This window comes from Pithys albifrons, chromosome 1 (assembly GCF_047495875.1).
Source record: "Pithys albifrons albifrons isolate INPA30051 chromosome 1, PitAlb_v1, whole genome shotgun sequence".
In the NCBI taxonomy this organism is placed as follows: Eukaryota; Metazoa; Chordata; class Aves; order Passeriformes; family Thamnophilidae; genus Pithys; species Pithys albifrons.
In genome coordinates this window covers 87369983-87391816 of record NC_092458.1, presented here as the reverse complement: position 1 = coordinate 87391816, position 21834 = coordinate 87369983, and the positions used below count along the sequence as shown (strand labels likewise).

The 21834-nt window shown below is 47.5% G+C and overlaps 1 protein-coding gene across 2 annotated transcripts; it reads right to left on the bottom strand.

The window, feature by feature from the left end:
• Positions 1 to 153: 153 nt before the first annotated feature.
• ING4 (inhibitor of growth family member 4) lies at positions 154 to 18027 on the bottom strand. 2 transcript variants are annotated; one of them, XM_071572006.1, is made up of 9 exons: positions 17947 to 17981; positions 16722 to 16799; positions 3240 to 3311; positions 2883 to 3049; positions 2590 to 2704; positions 2161 to 2269; positions 1691 to 1838; positions 1228 to 1289; positions 154 to 1018 (listed from the first exon to the last, which is right to left on the bottom strand). In XM_071572006.1, the coding sequence occupies exons 3-9, from the start codon at positions 3265 to 3267 to the stop codon at positions 979 to 981; spliced, it is 669 nt and encodes a 222-aa protein (XP_071428107.1). In that variant the 5' UTR covers positions 3268 to 3311; positions 16722 to 16799; positions 17947 to 17981; the 3' UTR covers positions 154 to 978. The 2 variants fall into 2 exon arrangements, with proteins under 2 accessions (XP_071428107.1, XP_071428098.1); XM_071571997.1 differs by lacking the exon at positions 16722 to 16799 and having other exon boundaries at positions 17947 to 18027.
• Between the last annotated feature and the right edge of the window lie 3807 nt (positions 18028 to 21834).

The following is a 21834-nucleotide window of genomic DNA, read 5'->3' as shown; positions in this document are numbered from 1 at the left end:
CACATTAGGAACATTTTCAGGCCTGACTTCTGCAGAATGTCACTTATTAATGCTGTTCAGGATTTTACAATAAAAGCAGAGGTAACAGAGAAAGAACTACAGAGACCAATTACCACAGTTTATTTTGGAGGTGACATCAAGGCAAACAGAATATTTGTTTCAATGATTTTTATTTAATTCTGTATTATACAAGTGGGATCTGAATCCCCAAACTTCCCACCATTGACATAATGGAGAAGCACCACTGCACAAAAGGAAGGCAGAATTTTGGAGCTGGAAGACAGGCTAGACCAAGCCACTTCTCCCCATGCAGTCAGAAATTCTTCCTCCTTCCCACAATGTGCTTTCCAGACCAGCAGGTTTACCCCAGGACTGAGAGACAAAGCTAGCTCTAAACACTCCCTCTGACTCTTCCTCTCCCCAACAAAAAGAGGCGGCTCAATGCCAGCAGTGGAATGGTTAAAGACAGGGAGCACATCTGGTTTTCAGTCTCTCAACCAGCCCACTAGATTAAGAAGTAGCCTGGTTACTCCCTCTCCTGAAAAAGATCAGGAAAATCAATGACCTAAAATGCTGAAGACTTACCTCCTTTCCTTCCCCCATCCCATAGCCTTGTTCTCTAAGCAGAGAGTAGGCAATGAACTCTGAGGAGGCTGAAGGAAAGCCAAGGAAAATCAGGGGCTACCTGAATCCCTGGGAATCTGGTGGCTACCCTGGTGCCCTCATTCATTCCCTTTGAGGTTCAGGGACCTGTTTGGAATAGTACACAGAGAGGTCCTCCCTTAGGGACTCAGAAGCAATCAGGGACACAGAACACACAGGAACCACCATGAGGGTACACACCATTCCAGGGATGGCCCAAACCACAAACAGGGCAAGACTCCCCCTCAGCCAAGGCCCCAAGGGCTGGGGGAACTGGGACGAGGCTCTGGCAGGGGGAAGAAAGCTCCTGCTGCAGTACTGAGGCTTCATGTGGATTTATTTCTTCTTCCTCTCCTGGGAACAGCGAGGGCAGAACCTGTTAGAAAGGGAAGTACAAAGCCAACATTGAGGACATGACATGAACCTCAAACACATGGTCCCAAAAGGCCTTTTCTGAGGTCCCCAACAAAGTTTTAATTCAATTTTTCGTTTTTATGAGCTCTTCTAAGTGTACTCTTTCATCTGCCACCCACAACCTCCCCTTTCCAAAGGCCAATGGGCCCTTCAGGTAGTTTGCTCACTCACCATTTCCCTCTTGGTTTTGTTGTCAGACCCACACAGGCAAAATGAAACCATTCAATGGAACACTGTTGGGATGGAAAGCAGTCAGTTAAAGAGCAGTTTTCTTTTGAAATCGTTGCTTTTGGGCTACTGGAGTTTCCCAGCATTTGATCCCAAACTCCTAAACCCCTAGCAGTGATGAGGGAATGAAGACTCACACCCCATCTACACAGTGTTAGCACGGAGAACTCCTCTTGTCCCTTGCTAAGTTTAGGGGCAATAAAACATTTTAAGGAAAACCCTGAAGAAAGAGGCACTTAACACGTCATGGCAAGCCACACCCCTGCCCTTCCCAAACTCCCTGAGGTAAGTCATCTCCTTGTCACTGCTTGCTGTATCAGGCCCCACCCAACCAGGACAAGACTTTCCATGCAAGACTTTTTCTACATTCCCTTCTGCCCCATTTCCACTGACTGCAGGCTCTTACATCTGGGTTGTCGCAGCCAATCATCTCCCCATAGGAGACCTGGTGGCAGAGGCAGTAAGTTGGCTCGTTGGGGTCCACGGGCATATCCAGGACATCCGAAGGGTGCACATTTCCAAAGGTGACTGAAGGCATCCCATACTCTGTGCTACTGCAGGACAGAAATAAAGTAGGTCAGCAAAATAACTGGATTCGACTCCCTTCACATCTCCTAAGACAATGCCCTTGTTTGCCAGAGACAGACCCTTCTCTTTTTTAAGTACATACACCCAACTCTAGTGATGTGACATGCTTTTCCTTTCAATCCACATGCCCCTGAAAGTATGAAAAAGATTCCCTTCTTCTTGCTTCCCAAGGGAGAGGGACACACTGTTCTAGTCTGTGTGGGGATCAGCTATCCTTCTCAGGCTAGGCCTTCCTTGGTCTGACTTCTAGTGCTGCTCCTCATTCCCACAAATTCTTAAAACACTTACGTGCGGACAAGCTTCAATTTCTTTTGGGCAGTTTTTGGTGCTTCCTCATCAGAGTTCTTTCCTTTAGAGCGAGCACGGGCAGCTTTTTTCTCTTTCTGGGCTCGGCCCTCTGGTAAGAAGAGAAAAAGGTGTTGCATCTGTCACCCCACCAGAACAGACACCTGCTGGTGACAATCTCTCCAGCCTAAAAATCACTCCTACTTTGGAAGGTATATTGGCTTGGGGCCATGCACCCCATCTGAATTTTATCTAGCAGCCTTGAATATGCTGGCACAAGAAGAGCCCAGGTACCATCTTTTTACCTGTCCTTCAGATTCCAGCGCAACAGTCTTTGATCTGTACCACTCCAGCGCCTGCCTTCATCCCCACCACTTCCACAGTCACTTGGCTGCCTCCTGTCTCAATCTGCAGCCCAGTGGTGGTACTCACTCTTCTTGCCCTTGCTAGAAGAACTGTCATAGTCACTCGACTCTATCTGCTTCTCCTTCAGGTCTGCTTCAAAGCGAGCAAGGTCTGTGTCCAGCCGCCGGATGTGCTTATCAACCTGCAAGGACAACAGTGACAGGGGTCACCACAGGAGGGCAAAGAGGAAGGGGCTTGCACTAAAGACACAAGAAGCAAAGAGCAGGCAGGGCCTAAAAAATGAGAGATCAGGGCCTATCGAGACTGGGGGCTTTAGTTTGGATTTTCACACGATCACCACTAGACACTTCCCTTCATACCATCTCGTAGGTCTGCATAGCCAGCTGAACCTTGTCGTCCCCAAACTCCTTGCACTTCCCATAGGCCTCCTGGATCTGCTTGAGAAGCCCCAGTTTTTCCTCTGAAGACAAAGTCCGTGCATTGCTGATATACTCTGTGGCCAGTTTATCAATCTCCGACTTGAGGTCTGAAACAAGTTTATAAATACATAAATACAGACAACACTACTGTGCCCTCCAGTAACAGAGACTGAATGACTGGAGCAGCTCTAGGCTTTACCCTTTGCCCAGAGATCCCCATGATGAAAGCAAAGCAAAGCAAAGCTGGGCAAGCTACATTCTTCTCGTCTTGGCAACAGAAACATCTCTAATCCTCACCTTCTGTCCTCTGATCCAGATCTCGCATGAGCTGGAAGTTTCTCTGCAATTCAAATGGCAGGTTCTCAATACCTGCAAGGAAAGGGGAATACATGGAGAAATCAGGTTCCTGTCCACGATGCCAAGGCAGGAACAAAGCTAACCAATAACAACACATACACCCCTCTAATGATGTCCCTGGTGCACATTAACGTGCTTCCATTTGCTGCCAGCTCCAAAGGAGACAGACTATAAAGACAGGATATATTTAATCTGGGAGCATAGTTCCAGAATACACACTAGTTAGCAGAAAGCTGCTGCCCTGCAGAAAGGTTCACATTAAGAAAGCAGAAACTCAGAATTTGTAATGAGTGTCAGCCATTACAATACAACGTATCCATCCAAAAACTCCACTCAGCAATGAAGAGAAGAGTACAACAGCTGGTAAATAATGCTATTTAGTTGTTCCTACACAGGATGTAAAAATTAAAATTGATCAAATGCTAATTCACTGAAAAGTGGGCCTGTTTTAGTGCACCCATTTTACATATAGGGGACAGTAGATGCTTTAGGCAGAGCCACAGAGTAAGTCTGAGATGGGCCAGGGAACAGTGATCATCAGTCTCAGCACCCCGTGATGTTCCTTGTTGTGCCTTCTGCACCATCATCTCAGTGCGGTCCACCCAACACCTGGAAGGATGCCATCCATCATGAATAATAAACGTTTGTAGGGCTCTGAATGAGCAATGTGAAGTTGATAGTCAATTAATTTTCAATGCACTATGCCACTCACCCTCTAGGCATCACCAGATGCTCAACTGGCAAAGCTGATAAAAATACAATTCTCATTTTTCCATGCCTGTCTAATCAAAATGAGATCTTGCATTCCTGCATTAACCTGAAATCCAAGCTTGATTATTTTCACCTTTATACCTAATTAAAAAAACCCTCTTGCAAGTTAAAAAAAAAAGGTGATTGGAAAAGGTCTTCAGAAACACAACACAAGCACATCTGCTTCCTGAACTCACTCTCCAACACTCAGGGAGTGCAAGAGCAACCGAAGGTGTGTCTGGCCATCCCCAAAGCAGTCCAATACATCAGCCAGGCAGTAGCCTCTATTTTCACTGCACATATTTCTACAGCAATGAATGCTTTTTTCAATTCCCTGAAAAGCAACCAGCTGTCTGGGAAGGTCTGTATGCAAGAAGAAGGTTTCAACACGTACTATCCACAGGCCGTGAAATTCATTCCTTTAAGAAGTAAAACCAGCTCTGGGCCTTGCTGAGCACAGGAGCTGTTCCTTTTACTTACTGTTTTGCACAAACAGAATACAGTAAGTTACACACAGAACCCTTCCGAGTAACAGAGCTGCTGCTTCAACAGATTTCTGTTGCCATTTCTAATTTAGTTACCTGCGATATGCTCAGGTAGTAGGTGTTCTTAAGTGCCCAGATATATAATCCACAGCACACACGTATCACCCCGTGGCATTCAAGGACAGTTAACAGTGCAAATTCAAATTCTCAAAAAATTACTAAGTGGCAGAATTGTCTGTGTGCACATTCCTGAATTTGGTACTTCCATATTTGTTTGGCATGACAGACCACACAAAGCAGCCAACCACCAGGTTACATCCCTATGGCTCAAAAAAACACCTCAGGAGGCGATAGGGACACAACACTGAAAATTATTCCTGCTTACATAGGGAGCTCATGGCAGGGATGAAATCCAACTTGGGGATCTCAAGACCATGCCTCTTTCCTTCCTCCAGTCCCCAGACTCATCAACTCTAAACCTTTCAATTTACACAGTAAATGAAACATGGGTCACAATGCAGCATGCTGCTCTTCATTCCTCTCCAAAGCATCCCCTGCAGAAGAAAAGACAGGTACCCTCTAGAGGAAAACAGTAGCTGCTCTAGCACTGCAGACAATATGTCAAATTTATATTGAGTTTATTAATCCTGAAGATCACAGCTTCTAAATTCTGGACTTTGTGCTTTTTAAAAAAGATTAATGTAATTCACTTTTCTCTTTGGAAAAGGACAGACAGAAAAAGCACAAATTCCACTAGGTATTGTCAGTTTTCCCTCTGCAGGGCTGGAAACCTTCAGATAGGGCAAGCACCTGAGCTAGCACAAAAACCAGTAGGATGCTATTCTGTGGGCAGAACAATCCCACACAAGGTTATGGTCACATTTCACAGCGACATTCTCACAGCAGGAGTAACTCAAGCAGGGGTTCATTTCTGCTACAGAACCTGAAAGGGACCATGCTCTAGTTTTCACAGCTGTCACTCACTGTAAAAATCTGCCACCACCACTAACACCACCAGCACCACGTGCCCTCACCTGGACAGACCTGTCCTCCCTTTGCCTCTCTGTGCTGGCCTCATCTCTTCAGCCCATGCCACCCACCCCTCAGAGATCCCCTCTGCCTGCACCTGCTCCCCTCACTGCCACCCCTTGGCCAGGCCAGTGGCTCCCCCACCTTGTTACCTGCCTCCAGGTGTGCAGAGCCCTCTGCTCCCGACGGCTCTTGGCAGCGTGGGTAGAGCTGTCACCCGGCTCTGGCTCTGGCCGAGCAGATGCTCAGCACAGGCACCATCACGTCCCGTGGTGTAAAGGAGAGCACTCTGGACTCTGAATCCCAAGGTTCTGAGTTCCAGTCTCAGTGGGGACTGTCCCCTGGCAGTTCAATGGGTCCCTGCCATCCCATCCCGTCACATCTCGGATGCTCAGCAGGGTCAGCCCCGGTTAGTACCGGGTGCTGTGACAGTCCCGAGGACTTCCCTGTCACTGTCCAAGCTCGCTCGGCCGTGGCAAATGGACCTCAGGACTGAAACGGTGGGGCCAGTTCTGCGCAGACTGTGCCTCACCTAAAAAATCCACTGCACAGGCTGGAAGGGCACGTGGGGAGAGCCCTGCCCAAATCTGCGTTCACTAAGTCTGGCCATACACTTATCAGCCATGACCTTCCAGGGGCTCCTTAGCTGGGCAGGCTTCCATGTGGACTGACAAGACAAACCCCTGTCATTTTCATTCCTTCCCTGCTAAAACCAGCAAAATTATTTCCTAAAACCCCAGCAAAATGTTTCACTCTGCAAATCTATTACTGGACCAACGTTCTGTAACTGCTTAATCAATAAACTGGGAGAATATGAAACCAGTGACAGTGCAGTGACTTCATAATCAGAACTGTTAGAGAGATACTTTATCTGTTCAGTTGAAGGTGGAAGGAAGCTGAGCACACCATTACAAATTATGATCCAGACAGAGTCTGGCAATAACAAGAGGCGTAACAAGATAAAGCTGCAGCCAAGCAAGTTTTAACTGACCGACAAACTATTTGAATGGCACAAAGAGCTTAATCTGGCTATGGGATGTTTTCCACTATCTGCACCTCAACTCCAAAGCTCTTCTGTAGCCTTGAACGGAAGTGATTCTCTGCATCACAGAATTTATCACAGGAGTCAGAACACTTGCTGAAATTGCTTGACCTGTGCTGTGCTGGTTATCAGAAATTACCATCCTAACAGTCCCATTAAAAAAAAAGGTAAATCTAAAATTTAAGTTTTCATTTTCTCATTCCTACCAATGCAACACATTTTTCCTCAGCATTTCTATAAACACTAATGTTATTTATGTGATTTAATCTTCTGATCACAGAATCACAGAATCTACTAGGTTGGAAAAGACCTCTGAGATCATCAAGTCCAACCCTTGGTCCAACTCCAGTCCCTTTACCAGATCATGGCACTCAGTGCCACATCCAATCTCCATTTAAAAACCTCCAGGAATGGGGAATCCACCATCTCTGGGCAGCCCATTCCAATGCCTGATTACTCTCTCTGCAAATAATTTTTTTCTGATCTCCAACTTAAATTTCCCCTGGCAGAGCTTGAGCCTGTGTCCCCTTGTCCTATTGCTGAGTGCCTGGGAGAAGAGACCAACCCCCACCTGGTTATAACTTCCCTTCAGGAATTTCTCCTTTTTTTCCTTTACAATTAATTTGCTCTTTCATCTTATAATACGACTCACCTAAAATTATCATGACTAAATACTACCTATTACAAAATACTCAAATAATTCTCAGATTCTGAAACTGGTAATTGTAAAGAAAAAAACACCCTAGAGGCATCCCTGATCACTAGGAGGGCAGCAAAGCACAGTCACTCTGTCTCTGATACACAACACAGACAAAAATAAAAACAGCAAGGGCCTCTTTCCACACAAATGGCATAGCAGCAATAGGGGAAGAGGAGCATGGTGAACATGTACAGGGAAGAAAGAGCTATCAAGGCCTGCACCTTGACTCAAAGCAGGAGCTGCCATTAATGCCACTGAGTCACAGAATGGGTCAGGTTGGAAAAGACCATCTGGTCCAACCTCCCTGCTCAGTCACCCCAGAGCACACGGCACAGGATTGTGTCCAGACAGGACATCTCCAGTGAGGGAGACTCCACAACTTCCCTGGGCAATCTGTTCCAGTGCTCAGTCACCCGTTTAGTAAAGTTCTTCCTCACATTCAGGTGGAACCTCCTCTGCCTCACTTTCTGCCCATTGCCTCTTATCCTATTGCTCAGCACCACCATGAGCTTCGATCCATCCTCTTGACAACCCCCCTGCAGGTACTTATAGACGTTGGTGAGGTGCCCTCTCAGACATCTCTTCTCGAGGCTGAACAGGCCCAGCTCCTTCAGCCTTTCCTCGTGAGAGAGATGCTCCCAGGCCTTTAATTCATCTTTGTTGCCTCTGCTGGACCTGCTCCAGGAGCCCAGAACTGGACACAGCACTCCACAAATGGCCTCATTAGAGCTGCAAAGGGAGGCAGGATCATCTCCCTCAACGTGTTGGGAATGTTCTTCCTAATGCAGCCAAAAGCACAGATCCATGGAGAAGCCACGAGGAACCCCACTGATTCCTCCTGCAGTACAATTCCCCTGGAAATCACTGGTGCAGCTCTCTCAGTGAGTTTTTCTCACCCTTTCCTTTTCCTGCCTTGTTTTCATTTTCAGTCACAAGCTAAAGATCTCGCCACCTACCTTCGTCTTTCCTCCTCTCCATTCTTATCCCTTCACTCCCCTCCACTTCTGCTTTACAGAATCATAGAATCGATTGGGTTGGAAAAGACCTCCAAGATCATCAAGTCCAACCCTTGGTCCAACTCCAGTCCCTTTACCAGATCATGGCACTCAGTACCACAGCCAATCTCCATTTAAAAACCTCCAGGGATGGGGAATCCACCCCCTCTCTGGGCAGCCCATTCCAATGCCTGATTACTCTCTCTGGAAAGAATTTTTTCTGATCTCCAACTTAAATTTCCCCTGGCAGAGCTTGAGCCCGTGCCCCCTTGTCCTATTGCTGAGTGCCTGGGAGAAGAGACCAACCCCCACCTGGCTAGACCTTTTGTCTCTTTTATTCTCCTCTCTCCTTGTCACTCCTTCCCCTGTTCATTCTTCCACAGGCATTCATTACCATGCAGCCTTCTCCCTTAAAAAACATGCACTCTCTCCAAAAAATCAGAATTTCCTCTCATATAATTATTATTTTATTTACCTCTTTTTGGAAACACACATGAGGCAACTGATATTTAAACTTCAGTTACTTACTCAGATGTTACCTCTGACATACACATGCAGAGAGTGAGTCTACACACCCTGGGAACCTCAGCTATGCTTCAGTCCTCAGCAGCACCTCCTCACTGTGCTCAACATGGAATTGTACTCTCCAAATTCCTAAAAGCAGATCAGTAGTACCAAGGACCAAACAAACACACAGTGCCTTTCCCGAGACATCTGTTCACCCACCATGTTTAGATGAATGTTTCAATTTATTAAAAACCAGGAAAATGCATTTTGAAACATAACCACAGTTGTTTTATTGAACAGTATATATTGCAGCAAACACTTTAGACAACACATTGCTGAAGGTAACTAAAAAATTTCTGCTCGCGCCAGGGATTGCCACAATGAGAGGGGAAGTTCTGTGCTCCCCAAGACGGGAAAGTGGTTGGGATCTTGTGGTGGAAGCACATTGGACTTTTCAGTACTCCGTGATTCTCATAATTTTTTATCATTTGAAGTATGCTGCAGGACAACTGGCTTACAGCAATCTTCAGGAGCTTCCTTGCTTCCTCATTAGGGGAGGATGTCTTTTTTATATCCCTCCTTTCAGGAGGTATAAGCCTTTTAAACTAATGCTTCTACTCTGTCCTGTGTTCTCAAGTAATCAATCACCCTCTTGCACAGATAACTGAAATTGGAGCATGAGCATAACATGTACCATTCCCTCGGTTCATACCTGGCTCTGCCCACTGCAGTGTGTGCATCCCAACTGGTATGTATGGCCAGACCTGGTGAACGCAGATTTGGGCAGGGCTCTCCCCACGTGCCCTTCCAGCCTGCACAGGGGATGTTTTAGGTGAGGCACAGCGTGCACAGAACTGGCCCCACCGTTTCAGTCCTGAGGTCCATTTGCCACGGCCGAGCGAGCTTGGACAGTGACAGGGAAGTCCTCGGGACTGTCACAGCACCCGGTACTAACCGGGGCTGACCCTGCTGAGCATTCGAGATGTGACGGGATGGGATGACAGGGAGGCATTGAACTGCCAGGGGACGGTCCCACTGAGACTGGAACTCAGGTCCTTGGGATTCAGAGTTCAGAGTGCTCTCCTTTACACTGCCCTACATCCTGCCTGGTACCATTATCCTTACAACACCTTGGCACAGGATAATACTACCCACATTTTTACAAAGAGGGTGGCTCAGGTATTTGGCAGACTGATTTAGCTACAGGCACCCAGGAATTCTGCGTCCATGTCACACATCCCAAGTTCTGGGCCAGTGCACTGCACACTAGTGCACCCCAGCACATTTACTTCAGGCACTGTCCGAAGAAACAGGGTTGGGTCAGCAATGACAGTCAATGCAACAGCTACAGAAAGCCAGTATTCCCCCAAAGTGGGGACTCTTGGAGAGGGAGGGCTCTTTCTGTCATTTTTATTACACTACCTCAGTGCTACAGCACCCACAGCCAAGACAGCAAGCAATGCAGTGAAGTCTCAGAACAGGGATTTACTGCCATGTAAAAGACCAACCTTGATTTCTGAAGCTTGGAGGGCTTGGAAGACGGACATAAAAGAAACTTAGGACAGTCCTGGCATTTCCAGCCAGTCACAGACCTCTAACAGCAGGGACAACCACCAAAGCCATCAAAGGGCTGTTTGGCAAAACCATGGCATGAGATTTGCAGTTGGGCAAGAAATACAGAGAAAACACAGTATGCTTTGCCATGTAAAGCCACCTTGTATCAGCTCTGATAAAAATACCAGTGAAGAACAAAATCAATTCTAAATAAACTAACTGGTCATTAAATGCATCAGCTTAGTGTGGGCTGTGCCAGTAGCTTTCATACAGAAACAAATGATGTCTATGAATCACCAATTCCCTACCCTGCATGAGCTCTTTTGTAATTTTCCACAAATCCAGTGTGCTGCATCACAGATGCAACTGATCTGAAGTCTCAGTAAGGTGAAAGGCAACTTTCATTACACTAAAGCAGTGTTGAGTATAGAAACAATTTACTGAGAAACTTGCACTTCTGAAGTACGAAGTGAGAAACTTTAGAGGCAGGGACAGTGTAAGGATAAAAAAGATTTTCTGAATTGAGAAAAGGCCTTTAGCAGTGTCAGAGGCCTCATAGCTGGTACCTTTTGGCACGGGGATGTGAACACTGAGAATCCAATTAGTTCTGTGAGAAAAACCAGCAAGTCAGCAAAACCAAAATGAGATAAGGGGGTTTTGGGTCAAGCTGCCCATGAGAAAGAATGTTGAAAAGATAAGTTTACCACGTGGGAGAGAGAACATCTGGCCAAGGAGTGGCATCCAATTAGAAGCTGTAATAAAGTTTATAGACACTGCTATTCAACCAATGGGAGGTGGCCATGGGTGGGATTTTACATTAGATATTGTGTAACTTGAAGTTAGTGTTGGCTTTTACCTTTACCTATTTTATTCTTTCTTCATGGAGTGATTTAATAAACTATCTTGTGTGTGACACCTGCAAACTGTGCCCTCTTTGTTTTTTGGCCACCATGACCTACTGTGAACTGCCACAGGACAGGGGGAATGGCTGCACCAGGGAGGGGATGAGAGCAAAGAAGGGAAAGCCAGAGATGAAAACTGCTGGGGAATTTGGAAGGCAGCCAGGTCTGGGAAGGAATTGAGAGCTTGCCCACAGCAATTTCCAACATCACATCCATATCCTCTAAGAGCATTAAGATCATGATACGTATCACACCCTCATTTGATGAAGCTACACAGAGGGAAAACCAGACAGATGTAGCTCTTTCAAAGGATAATCCTATTTTACTGGGTTAGCTAATGTTATCAAGGAATGAAAGGACATTCCCACGAGAGTTGTAGGAGAAAGAAGATGACTTTCACAAGGGTTTATGCTGCTTCGTGTTTGTGTTGGCTTAAGTTTTCTGGCATTAACAAGCCCTGAGAACTGGAGCATCTCTACGTGCCTACTGACACATGCAAATAAAAGGAGCAAAGGAAACTCGATGCCTTCCTAACCAGTGTGAAAAAGGGGAAAAACACAAAGTAAAATGACTACACTGAGATTAGCTCAGTTGGTTAAAACTTGGTTGTAATAATGTCAAGGTCATGGGTCCAATCCCCTGCATGGGCCATTGACTTAAGAGTTGGACTCGATGATCCTTGTGGGTCCCTTCCGACTCAGAATAGTCTGTGATTCTGTGAAATCTGGCAGACTACACAGTACCACAGTAATTTACCAGCTGAGGTCTTCATCACCTTCCTCTTCACATTTTCTGTTGTCTCCATCACCCTCTTCCCTGAGGCAGGAATGTCCTGAGTCTGCTCCTGGCCTCCAAGACAATGGAATTAATATCAAGCAGCCATCTGTGCAGCCAGGCCAGCGACATTCTCAAGCTCACCAAGGCCACCCGTCCTCTGCTGATGACTTTCCCAAGCATTTAGGTCTAATTTAGATGAAATGTTGGCTTTAGGTCCTCAGATGTTTGAGGTGAGGGAAGATGGAAACACTTTTTGTTGTTGAGGAAAGGTACACACCTTGGTTCTGTTGCCATAAAAGATACATTCCTGAGTTGTCACTAACTACAGTTACTGTACTCTGGTATGCATGGGGTGAGTAAAGAGGGAAGCACTGACAGGAGAAAACACACCTGGCTGCTCAGCAATTCCTTACTAAAGCTGCCCTGCTTTAGGAGCTTGAGGAAAAGCACTTTATTATCATAGAATCATAGAATTGATTGGGTTGGAAAAGACCTCTGAGATCATCAAGTCCAACCCTTGGTTCAACTCCAGTCCCTTTACCAGATCATGGCACTCAGTGCCATGGTCCAATCTCAGCTTAAAAAACTCCAGGGATGGGGAATCCACCCCCTCTCTGGGCAGGCCATTCCAATGCCTGATTACTCTCTCTGGAAAGAATTTTTTTCTGATATCCAACTTAAATTTCCCCTGGCAGAGCTTGAGCCCGTGCCCCCTTGTCCTATTGCTGAGTGCCTGGGAGAAGAGACCAACCCCCATCTGGCTACAACTTCCCTTCAGGTAGTTCTAGACAGTGATGAGGTCACCTCTGAGCCTCCTCTTCTCCAGGCTAAACAACCCCAGCTCCCTCAGCCTCTCCCCACAGGACTTGTGCTCCAGTCCCTTCACCAGCCTTGTTGCTCTTCTCTGGACCCGCTCCAGCACCTCAATATCTTTCCTGAACTGAGGGGCCCAGAACTGAACACAATACTCAAGGTGTGGCCTCACCAACACAGAGTACAGGGGAAGGATCACTGCCCTGGTCCTGCTGGCCATGCTATTTTTGATACAGGACAGGACCCCATTGGCCTTCTTGGCCACCTGGGCACACTGTTGGCTCATGTTGAGCTTCCTGTCAATTAGTACCCCCAGGTCCCTTTCTGCCTGGCTGCTCTCCAGCCACTCTGTGCCCAGACTGTAGCGCTGCAGGGGGTTGTTGTGGCCAAAGTGCAGGACCGGACACTTGGCCTTGTTAAACCTCATCCCACTGGAATCAGCCCATCTCTTCAGCCTATCAAGGTCCCTCTGCAGAGCCCTCCTGCCTTATCTTGCTTTTCTCCCCTCAAAATGAGGCACAAAATGGTTTAGAGACCAGGAGGAGGACACTATTTCAAGACATGGAGATCTTTTCATGCTTAAATTCAGCCACTAAAAAGCCCACTCAGGAATAAGAGAACTGGAACAAGACACATTCCTCTTCTCCCCTTTGGCTCAGTATAAGCATTGAAGGGACAGCTTCAGTAATTAGGATGAAGGAATGAAGGTGATCAGAGCAGACAAGATAAGGAGTTGCTCTGTCAGGATGTTCAGCACTGAAGGAATGTGCATATTTTTCTGCTGCAAAAACATCTCCCAGAAGCAGAACACATTCCAGACAAAGCAGCTTTGTAATCAACAGCTGAGAGCAAAGACAAGGGCATGTCTAATCCTAGGTCTAAGCCCAGGTTCAAACTACAGCAAAGACTTGAAAGCTACTGAAATACCAGACCTAAAACCTGCCAGACACCTGCCAGTTACTATGAGAACTGTTCTTAATTTGGCTATTCCACAAAAATTTAATGGAAAAGAACTTTAGCTGCCCAAAGCAGAGGATTCAAAATGTACAAACTGAAGCAACTGAGGCTGTATGAACAGCTTTGTCAGACTGCTTGTGCATTTTGTTGGATATCAGAAAAAATTCTTTCCAGGGAGAGTAATCAGGCATTGGAATGGGCTGCCCAGAGAGGGGGTGGATTCCCCATCCCTGGAGGTTTTTAAACTGAGACTGGACGTGGCACTGAGTGTCATGATCTGGTAAATGGACTGGAGTTGGACCAAGGGTTGGACTTGATGATCTGGGAGGTCTTTTCCAACCCAACTGATTCTATGACTCTAACATACAGTTTTTAACTACCAAACTGCACGAGGTTTCATACAAGGTGTTTCTTATTCCCAGTGACTGGGCAATGACTCAAGTTTTATTTATCCTCTTTGTGTGATACAGTCAAACACAGGTGGCCCAGAGCCCAGTGTGAAAACGGGCTTGGCAATCAGCATTTCAAGATGTTCATTATTGTGACACCAAAATGTTTTCACAATGTTGCAGTGGAGTGGCCACTTCCCTTACCAACAGAATGAAGGCCAAGAGATACACTGAGGCAAAGAGATTAAAGTCAAACAGGCCAGCTAATTACAATGTGGCCTCTGGAATAGCCTGACATTCCAGAATTATCTGTCCAAAGCAGACTCCAGCTGCAGCTCTGAGCATTCTGCACATCTGCTCCTCTGACTACAAATTTTCAATCATAATTTGAGGGAAGCACAATCCAAGCAAGGAGAACCTATAAAAAGTTTGACTGCCAACATAAATAAAACCATCAAACTCACTTTGTCAGAGTGATATTCAATTGCCTCAAGCAGGAGGTCACCCCTTTCCTTCCTACAATCTTCACTTAATTCCTTATACACCTCCCTTTCTTCAAAGACATGAAGAGGCCCCATGAACAACTGCCCTCTTTAATCTCACACTCCTCATCATTCTCTGAGCAGATCCAGCCAGGAAACCACAGGGAAGAGAATCTCTGTGGGAGGAAGAAAGAAATTCCACTGAAAGCTGTGTCTGCAATAGCACTGTAATACTAAACCAACTCAGTTCCAAGACACAAATGGAAATTAAAAAGTAAATTACACGTCTTTAGAAGGGATGACCAAAGGTGCTGGAATATTTATTTGTATTAAATTTCAGGAAGTTTGGGCACATTAATGAACTACCTTAAAACTGAACTGAATGGTTTTAAAATATCAAAATAATTAAAAAAAAAAAGGAAGCAGCAAGGGGGAAACTGACTGTTGTCAATCAGTATTATGGAGAACACTCATTACCAGAAGACTTTGCATTTTCACACAGTCAGAAATTCAAGCAGAATGTCAAAAAATTAGAGCAGGTTTGGACAAGAAAAATATGGGTAATAAGAAAACTGAAAAAGAAGTTATACTAAGTAAAAATTTTTTTAAAGTTACCAAAAAGCAGGCTACAATTTAATCAATTACAGTCTACACAGGGAATAAACCTTTACTACGGAGACACTTCAACATGACAGGCAAGAGGCAGAACAGGTGCAATGACTAAATACTGAGCTGTGAAAATTAACCACTGACACAAGTCACAAAATCATGTGTTGGTGAGGCCACACCTTGAGTGTTGTGTTCAGTTCTGGGCCCCTCAGTTCTGGAAAGATATTGAGAGGCTGGAGCGGGTCCAGAGCAGAGCAACAAGGCTGGTGAAGGGACTGGAGCACAAGTCCTATGGGGAGAGACTGAGGGAGCTGGGGTTGTTTAGCCTGGAGAAGAGGAGGCTCAGAGGTGACCTCAGCACTGTCTAGAACTACCTGAAGGGAAGTTCCAGCCAGGTGGGGGTTGGTCTCTTCTCCCAGGCACTCAGCAATAGGACAAGGGGGCACGGGCTAAAGCTCTGCCAGGGGAAATTGAAGTTGGAGATCAGAAAAAAATTTTTTGCAGAGAGAGTAATCAGGCATTGGAATGGCCTGCCCAGAGAGGGGGTGGATTCCCCATCCCTGGAGGTTTTTAAGCTGAGATTGGACGTGGCACTGAGTGCCATGATCTGGTAAATGGACTAGAGTTGGACCAAGGGTTGGACTTGATGATCTCAGAGGTCTTTTCCAACCCAATCCATTCTGTGATTCCATGACAGGAAAGCCTGTCAGCAGAATGACCTGCTGAAAAATGAGACAGATGCTCTTTGACTGTAAGTATTACAATTCACAAAATACACTTCTCTGAAAGAAACTTGATGTTGAGCACAGCAAGTGTCTCACAATTAGCTAACAAAGGGAAGTGATAGTACACCAGACAAAACTGAACAAGCCCTCAAGAACTCCAAGAGTAGGCTACCCAGGCTAAACATCACTGCAAAGATTGTTTTGTTCTTCCTAACATCTTTGTAACCAGAATTTTTTTAAGGACTTGCAGATTGTGCATGTTGCTTTCTGCTTTTAAGCTGGATACTTTAACAGTAACAGCGACACTACTGTATTAATATCCACCTTCAACAGGATGAGAATCTCCAGTTCAAAGGCAGGACCACAAATCTCAGCTGAGAGAGAAAACAGGAGTGTGTCATTTTGTCTGCACGCCTGTACTAGGAAGGAGGAGGAGTTTTCAGGGGTTTGGTGAACTTTAGTTGTCAGTGACAATGAGATCCAGCAGTGACTTTGGTGGGAGCACCCTCCAGCCACCACCACTACCTAAACTTCCTTCCTCTCCAACCTGGTACCCACCACACCTTCCAGTGTTGGATCCCACTCGTCTCTGGCTACCAACTGCACATCCCAGTCTTTTGCTCCTTTATCTTTGCACTACAGCTCTTCCCAACACACACCTCTGCCCCCCCAGTAGGAACACCCTGCATTCTCCCCATGCACTTACTCCTTGTCCATCTGCTTCCTTCTGCTCTTGTCTAGCCCTTGTCCTCCCAACTGAGGAGCCTCAGCCACTTGCAGTCTTCTACAACAGAATGAGAAGAGCACACGAAAATAAATCTTTGCTTCTCTCTAACAATCTGCCTCCTCATCCAACTCCTCCTCCTGGCTTTTACATCCTTCTTCCTTGCAGCTCCTAAATCCTTGCCTGTTTCATTCCAGCTTCTTTTCAACTTTCACTGAAATTTATTATGGTCTTGAGCTTTCTTAATTTAATTGACAAGAAGGTTCCTTTCCTAATGACAAAAGGAGCCCTGTATAGACAAGGAATGAGGCCCCTTGTCTCCAAACCAACACCTCTGTGCTGGGAGAACCCAGGGCAGCAAAATTTCTGAAGAGCCAAGCTCTGATGTTTCCAAGCACATGCAAACAGTGAGTGAGAGATTTAGCTTGGCCAGACAGAGCAAAGTAAGACCCATTACCAGAACATCCAGGCTTTAAACACCCCACCCCACCACTCTGCTCCCCCAGCTCCAGTGACACCAGACCAGCAGAAAAACGTGAAAACATCATTCCTCAAAGAACAGGATACTGGATCTTAACACATTAAGTTCCTTCCTTTAAAAACAACTTATCTGATTAGTTTACTTGGCTATTTTAAGAACACGTGGGTAAAACACACCAAGTCTTAACCCCAAAGGGCAAAGTTTGACAACGTTATAAGCACAGGATGGTATCAAAGGAGGGCTCTGATAACGTTACCAACTCCACGAGCATTAACACAGCGCCTCTTCAGCCAGAAAAACAGGGCTGCATTTGTAAACTGACAGCGAAGGAAGGCACCGACACTACCGCCCACAGACCCGAAGTTATCTGTGCCTCATCTCCCCAGCGCTGCTGCTGATGCGCATGCCGGGACACACTGACAGCCAAGATCCCGCTCCCGAGCCGGGGCTGCAGCACCACCGGGCTCCTTTCTCCGGGGACGAACCAGACGCGGTGTGGGGCTCCGCAGGAGCCGCAGCCGAGCCCGGCCCCACGGCGGAGGGGCGGCCCGCACGGCCCGGGGACCGGACGGCGAACAGCCGGGCCAGGCTGAGCCTGAGGGGCTGGGAGAGCCCCCGAGCGCCACGGACAGCGCTCGGCCCCCGCGGGGCTCCGCCCCTCGGCCCGTCCGTGCCCCTCCCGGGCTGGCTCCGCCGCGGCCGCAGCCCCGCCCCGGCGGCTCTTACTGTCCAGGTAGTGCTCCAGGTACATCCCCGCCGCCATCTTGGCCCCACACAGGCCGCTTCCGGCGCCGACCGGACGCGCGAGCCCCCGCCGGAAGCGGCTCTGCCCGGCGGCCGAAACAGCTTCCGCCCGGCCGGCCCAGCACTTCCGCCCCGCGCCCGCCGCCATTTCGGGAGCTGTGGGGCAGGGAGCGGGAGGGCCTGAGGGGGCCAGCGGGGTAGGAGCCGCGCTCCTGCGGGGACAGGCTGAGGCAGCTGGGCCTGTGCAGCCTCGGGAAGGAACGACTGAGAGGGGCCCTCATTATGCCTATAAATACCCCGAGGGTGCGGGCAGAGGGTGGTTCCGGCTCCTCTCGATGGTGCCGAGCAATTGCACAAGAGGCGATGGACAGCTGTCCCAATACAAGTTCCGCCTATCACAGAATCATAGAATTGATTGGATTGGAAGAGACCTCTGAGACCATCAAGTCCAACCCTTGGTCCAACTCCAGTCCCTTTACCAGATCATGGCACTCAGTGCCACGTCCATTCTCAGTTTAAAAACATCCAGAGATGGGGAATCCACCCCCTCTCTGGGCAGCCCATTCCAATGCCTGATTACTCTCTCTGGAAAGAATTTTTTTCTGATCTGCAACTTAAGTTTCCCCTGGCAGAGCTTGAGCCCGTGCCCCCTTGTCCTATTGCTGAGTGCCTGGGAGAAGAGACCAACCCCCACCTGGCTAGAACTTCCCTTCAGGTAGTTCTAGACAGTGCTGAGGTCACCTCTGAGCCTCCTCTTCTCCAGGCTAAACAACCCCAGCTCCCTCAGCCTCTCCCCACAGGACTTGTGCTCCATTCCCCTCACCAGCCTTGTTCCTCTTCCTGAACATGAGGAAGAACTTTGCTGTGTGGCTGCCCAGGCACTGAACAGGCTGCCCAGGGACTGTGGAGTCTCCTCCACAGGAGGAGATAAGCACCGTGTGGCTGCAGTCCTGTGCCAGGTGCTCTGGGGTGACCCTGCTGGGGCAGGGACGGGGCACCAGAGGAGCCACTGTGGTCCCTCCCAGCCTTACCCATGCCGAGATCGGAGCGAGGAAGGGCTGTGGGCTTGTTCCTATGGTTTCCACTCACCAGGGAGGGCTGTGGCACAGACGGAGATGGTCCATCACGCAGCAAAACAAACTAACAAAGCAATGGAACGAAGTTAAGACCGTGCTCTCTTTGCCTTCACCTTGCCAGACCCACCTTAGTGACCATACACAAGTCACTTCCAGGTTGGAGATCCTCTCGCCATGGAGTTCAGGGACTTCCCAGCTGTCCTCTGCTACAGGCTCGGTGTGGCAGGTCACATGTGATTATGGAGGAACTGAGACAAAATTATCTTACTTCTTTTGTTCCTTGGAGTCCAGGATATGCAGGTTGCTGCTTGAAGAGGACAGAGTTAACGTAGCACCCTGTCCAGTTCAGGAGCACTGGTTTTGTTGGGTGAATACCCCACCTTTCCCCCACCTTTCTCCCGTGCACTCACCTACACCATTCTGTTTTCTCCTGACAGTCTATAAAGAGCCACCGCTCAGGACTGAGTGCTCCCACATTCTGGCTATGAGGAGAAGTGACTTAGATTCATTTTTTCCCTATTTCCTCCCAAAGATCTTCCAAGACACCATGCCTTTATATATATGGATATACTGGGATTAAGTCTTCCAGCAGCCAGCACTGCAAGATGAGGGGCTGTTACATAAATGAATTGCAGCTGTTTGAACTATCAACCCTCTTACTGTTAAACTATTTGGTTAATTCAGAGATCCTCCGTGTTCTGAAGATGATGTTTTCCATTCCTATTCCTACAGTCATTTAAGTTATTTATGACATTTTTAATTATTCAAAACACATTTCTCAGCCTTTTCAGTTCCCATAAGAAGCAGCTGGCTTCAGTTAGCTGAACATTATTGTTAAGCCTCACTTTAAAGTACTTCAAAATTCTCATATAAATTGCCTTACACACTTAATTAAGGGGAAGGATGTGGCTGTTGCATAAAAAAACTTGCTCCCTATACCATGGCACAGAACGAAACCAGATTCCCCCATACTGAGGTGCTGGAGCGGGTCCAGAGAAGAGCAACAAGGCTGGTGAAGGGACTGGAGCGTAAGTCCTATGGGGAGAGGCTGAGGAAGCTGGGGGTGTTTAGCCTGGAGAAGAGGAGGCTCAGAGGTGACCTCAGCACTGTCTAGAACTACCTGAAGGGAAGTTCTAGCCAGGTGGGGGTTGGTCTCTTCTCCCAGGCACTCAGCAATAGGACAAGGGGGCACAGGCTCAAGCTCTGCCAGGGGAAATTGAAGTTGGAGATCAGAAAAAAATTCTTTCCAGAGAGAGTAATCAGGCATTGGAATGGCCTGCCCAGAGAGGTGGTGGATTCCCCATCCCTGGATGTTTTTGAACTGAGATTGGATGTGGCACTGAGTGCCATGATCTGGTAAATGGACTGGAGTTGGACCAAGGGTTGGACTTGATGACCTTGCAGGTCTTTTCCAACCCAATCAATGCTATGATTCTATGATATTCAACTTGCTTGGGGCTACCAGGCTGAATGGAGCTGATGTTAAGAATTAGACATTCTCATACGTCACTCATTTAGGTAAGAGACCCCCTGGAAATTCCATCTTATCCTTCAAGGCTACGAGTATGTCAAAATACCAGACCACTGAAATGGAGGGACAAGCTCCCTCTGGACTTCTTGCCACTGCAGATACAAATGACAGGGAAGAGGAGACAACCTAAAATCTAAATGGTAAATCTTAGTAAAATGTACAAATGTGTCTTTAACTTCATGAACTGCCACTGTGGAGTTGGAAAACAAATGGGAGAGGCAGTTCTGTGTACCTGCCTGTGTGGTCTCACAACAGTAGAAACTCTACCCATCCAGAAAAACTCACTCCTGACCTCTGAATCTAGAAAGTTTGCTATTTTTGCTTTCCTTAGAAAGTCACAACATGGAAAAGTGCATTGCTCAGGGTTCCAGAAGCATCATCACCCACAGCGGGAGTGTTACCATGGTAGTTATTTGGCAAGAGGTGCAGTATTTTTTAGAGTAAACACTCCTGCAAGGCCAAGTCCTGGCACAGGCACTGATGATTTTTCAGGAAGGTGCTTCCCCAACTGAAATACGCTCCAGAGGTCCATGATAATTTATGTCTAACCCTCACCCATTCACCAGTCCTTTGGTAACTGCTGTTGTAACAGAGTCACGAAGGCCAACCCCTGTGTTCCCACACTCCTCCCCCTCAGCCGAGTGTGCCACAATGACATCCTGCTGTTGAACCCGCAGGTTCTCCCGGCTGGGGGCAGTCCCGTGGTGTAAAGGAGAGCACTCTGGACTCTGAATCCCAAGGACCTGAGTTCGAGTCTCAGTGGGACTGTCCCCTGCCAGTTCAATGCCTCCCTGCCATCCCATTCCATCACATCTCGGATGCTCAGCAGGGTCAGCCCCGGTTAGGACCGGGTGCTGTGACTTCCCTGTCACTGTCCAAGCTCGCTCGGCCGTGGCAAATGGACCTCAGGACTGAAACGGTGGGGCCAGTTCTGCGCATGCTGTGCCTCACCTAAAACATCCCCTGCGCAGGCTGGAAGGGCACGTGGGGAGAGCCCTGCCCAAATCTGCGTTCACCAGGTCTGGCCATACATACATACTCCCAGCTGGATGCAGGGCCGTGCTGCTGGGAAGCTCCCACGGGAAGCGGAGCGGCCTACGGAAGCAGCAGTCTGCAGGAGTGGTTCTCAACCTTTATTGAGCTACAGATGCCTGTATGTTTTCCCTTGGAAATGTAAACATCTGCATACCAAATTCAAGCCTCCACCTTTGCAGTTACCTTAGAGACCTCTTAAATCTTGTCCAAGGACTGTGAGGTGAAGGC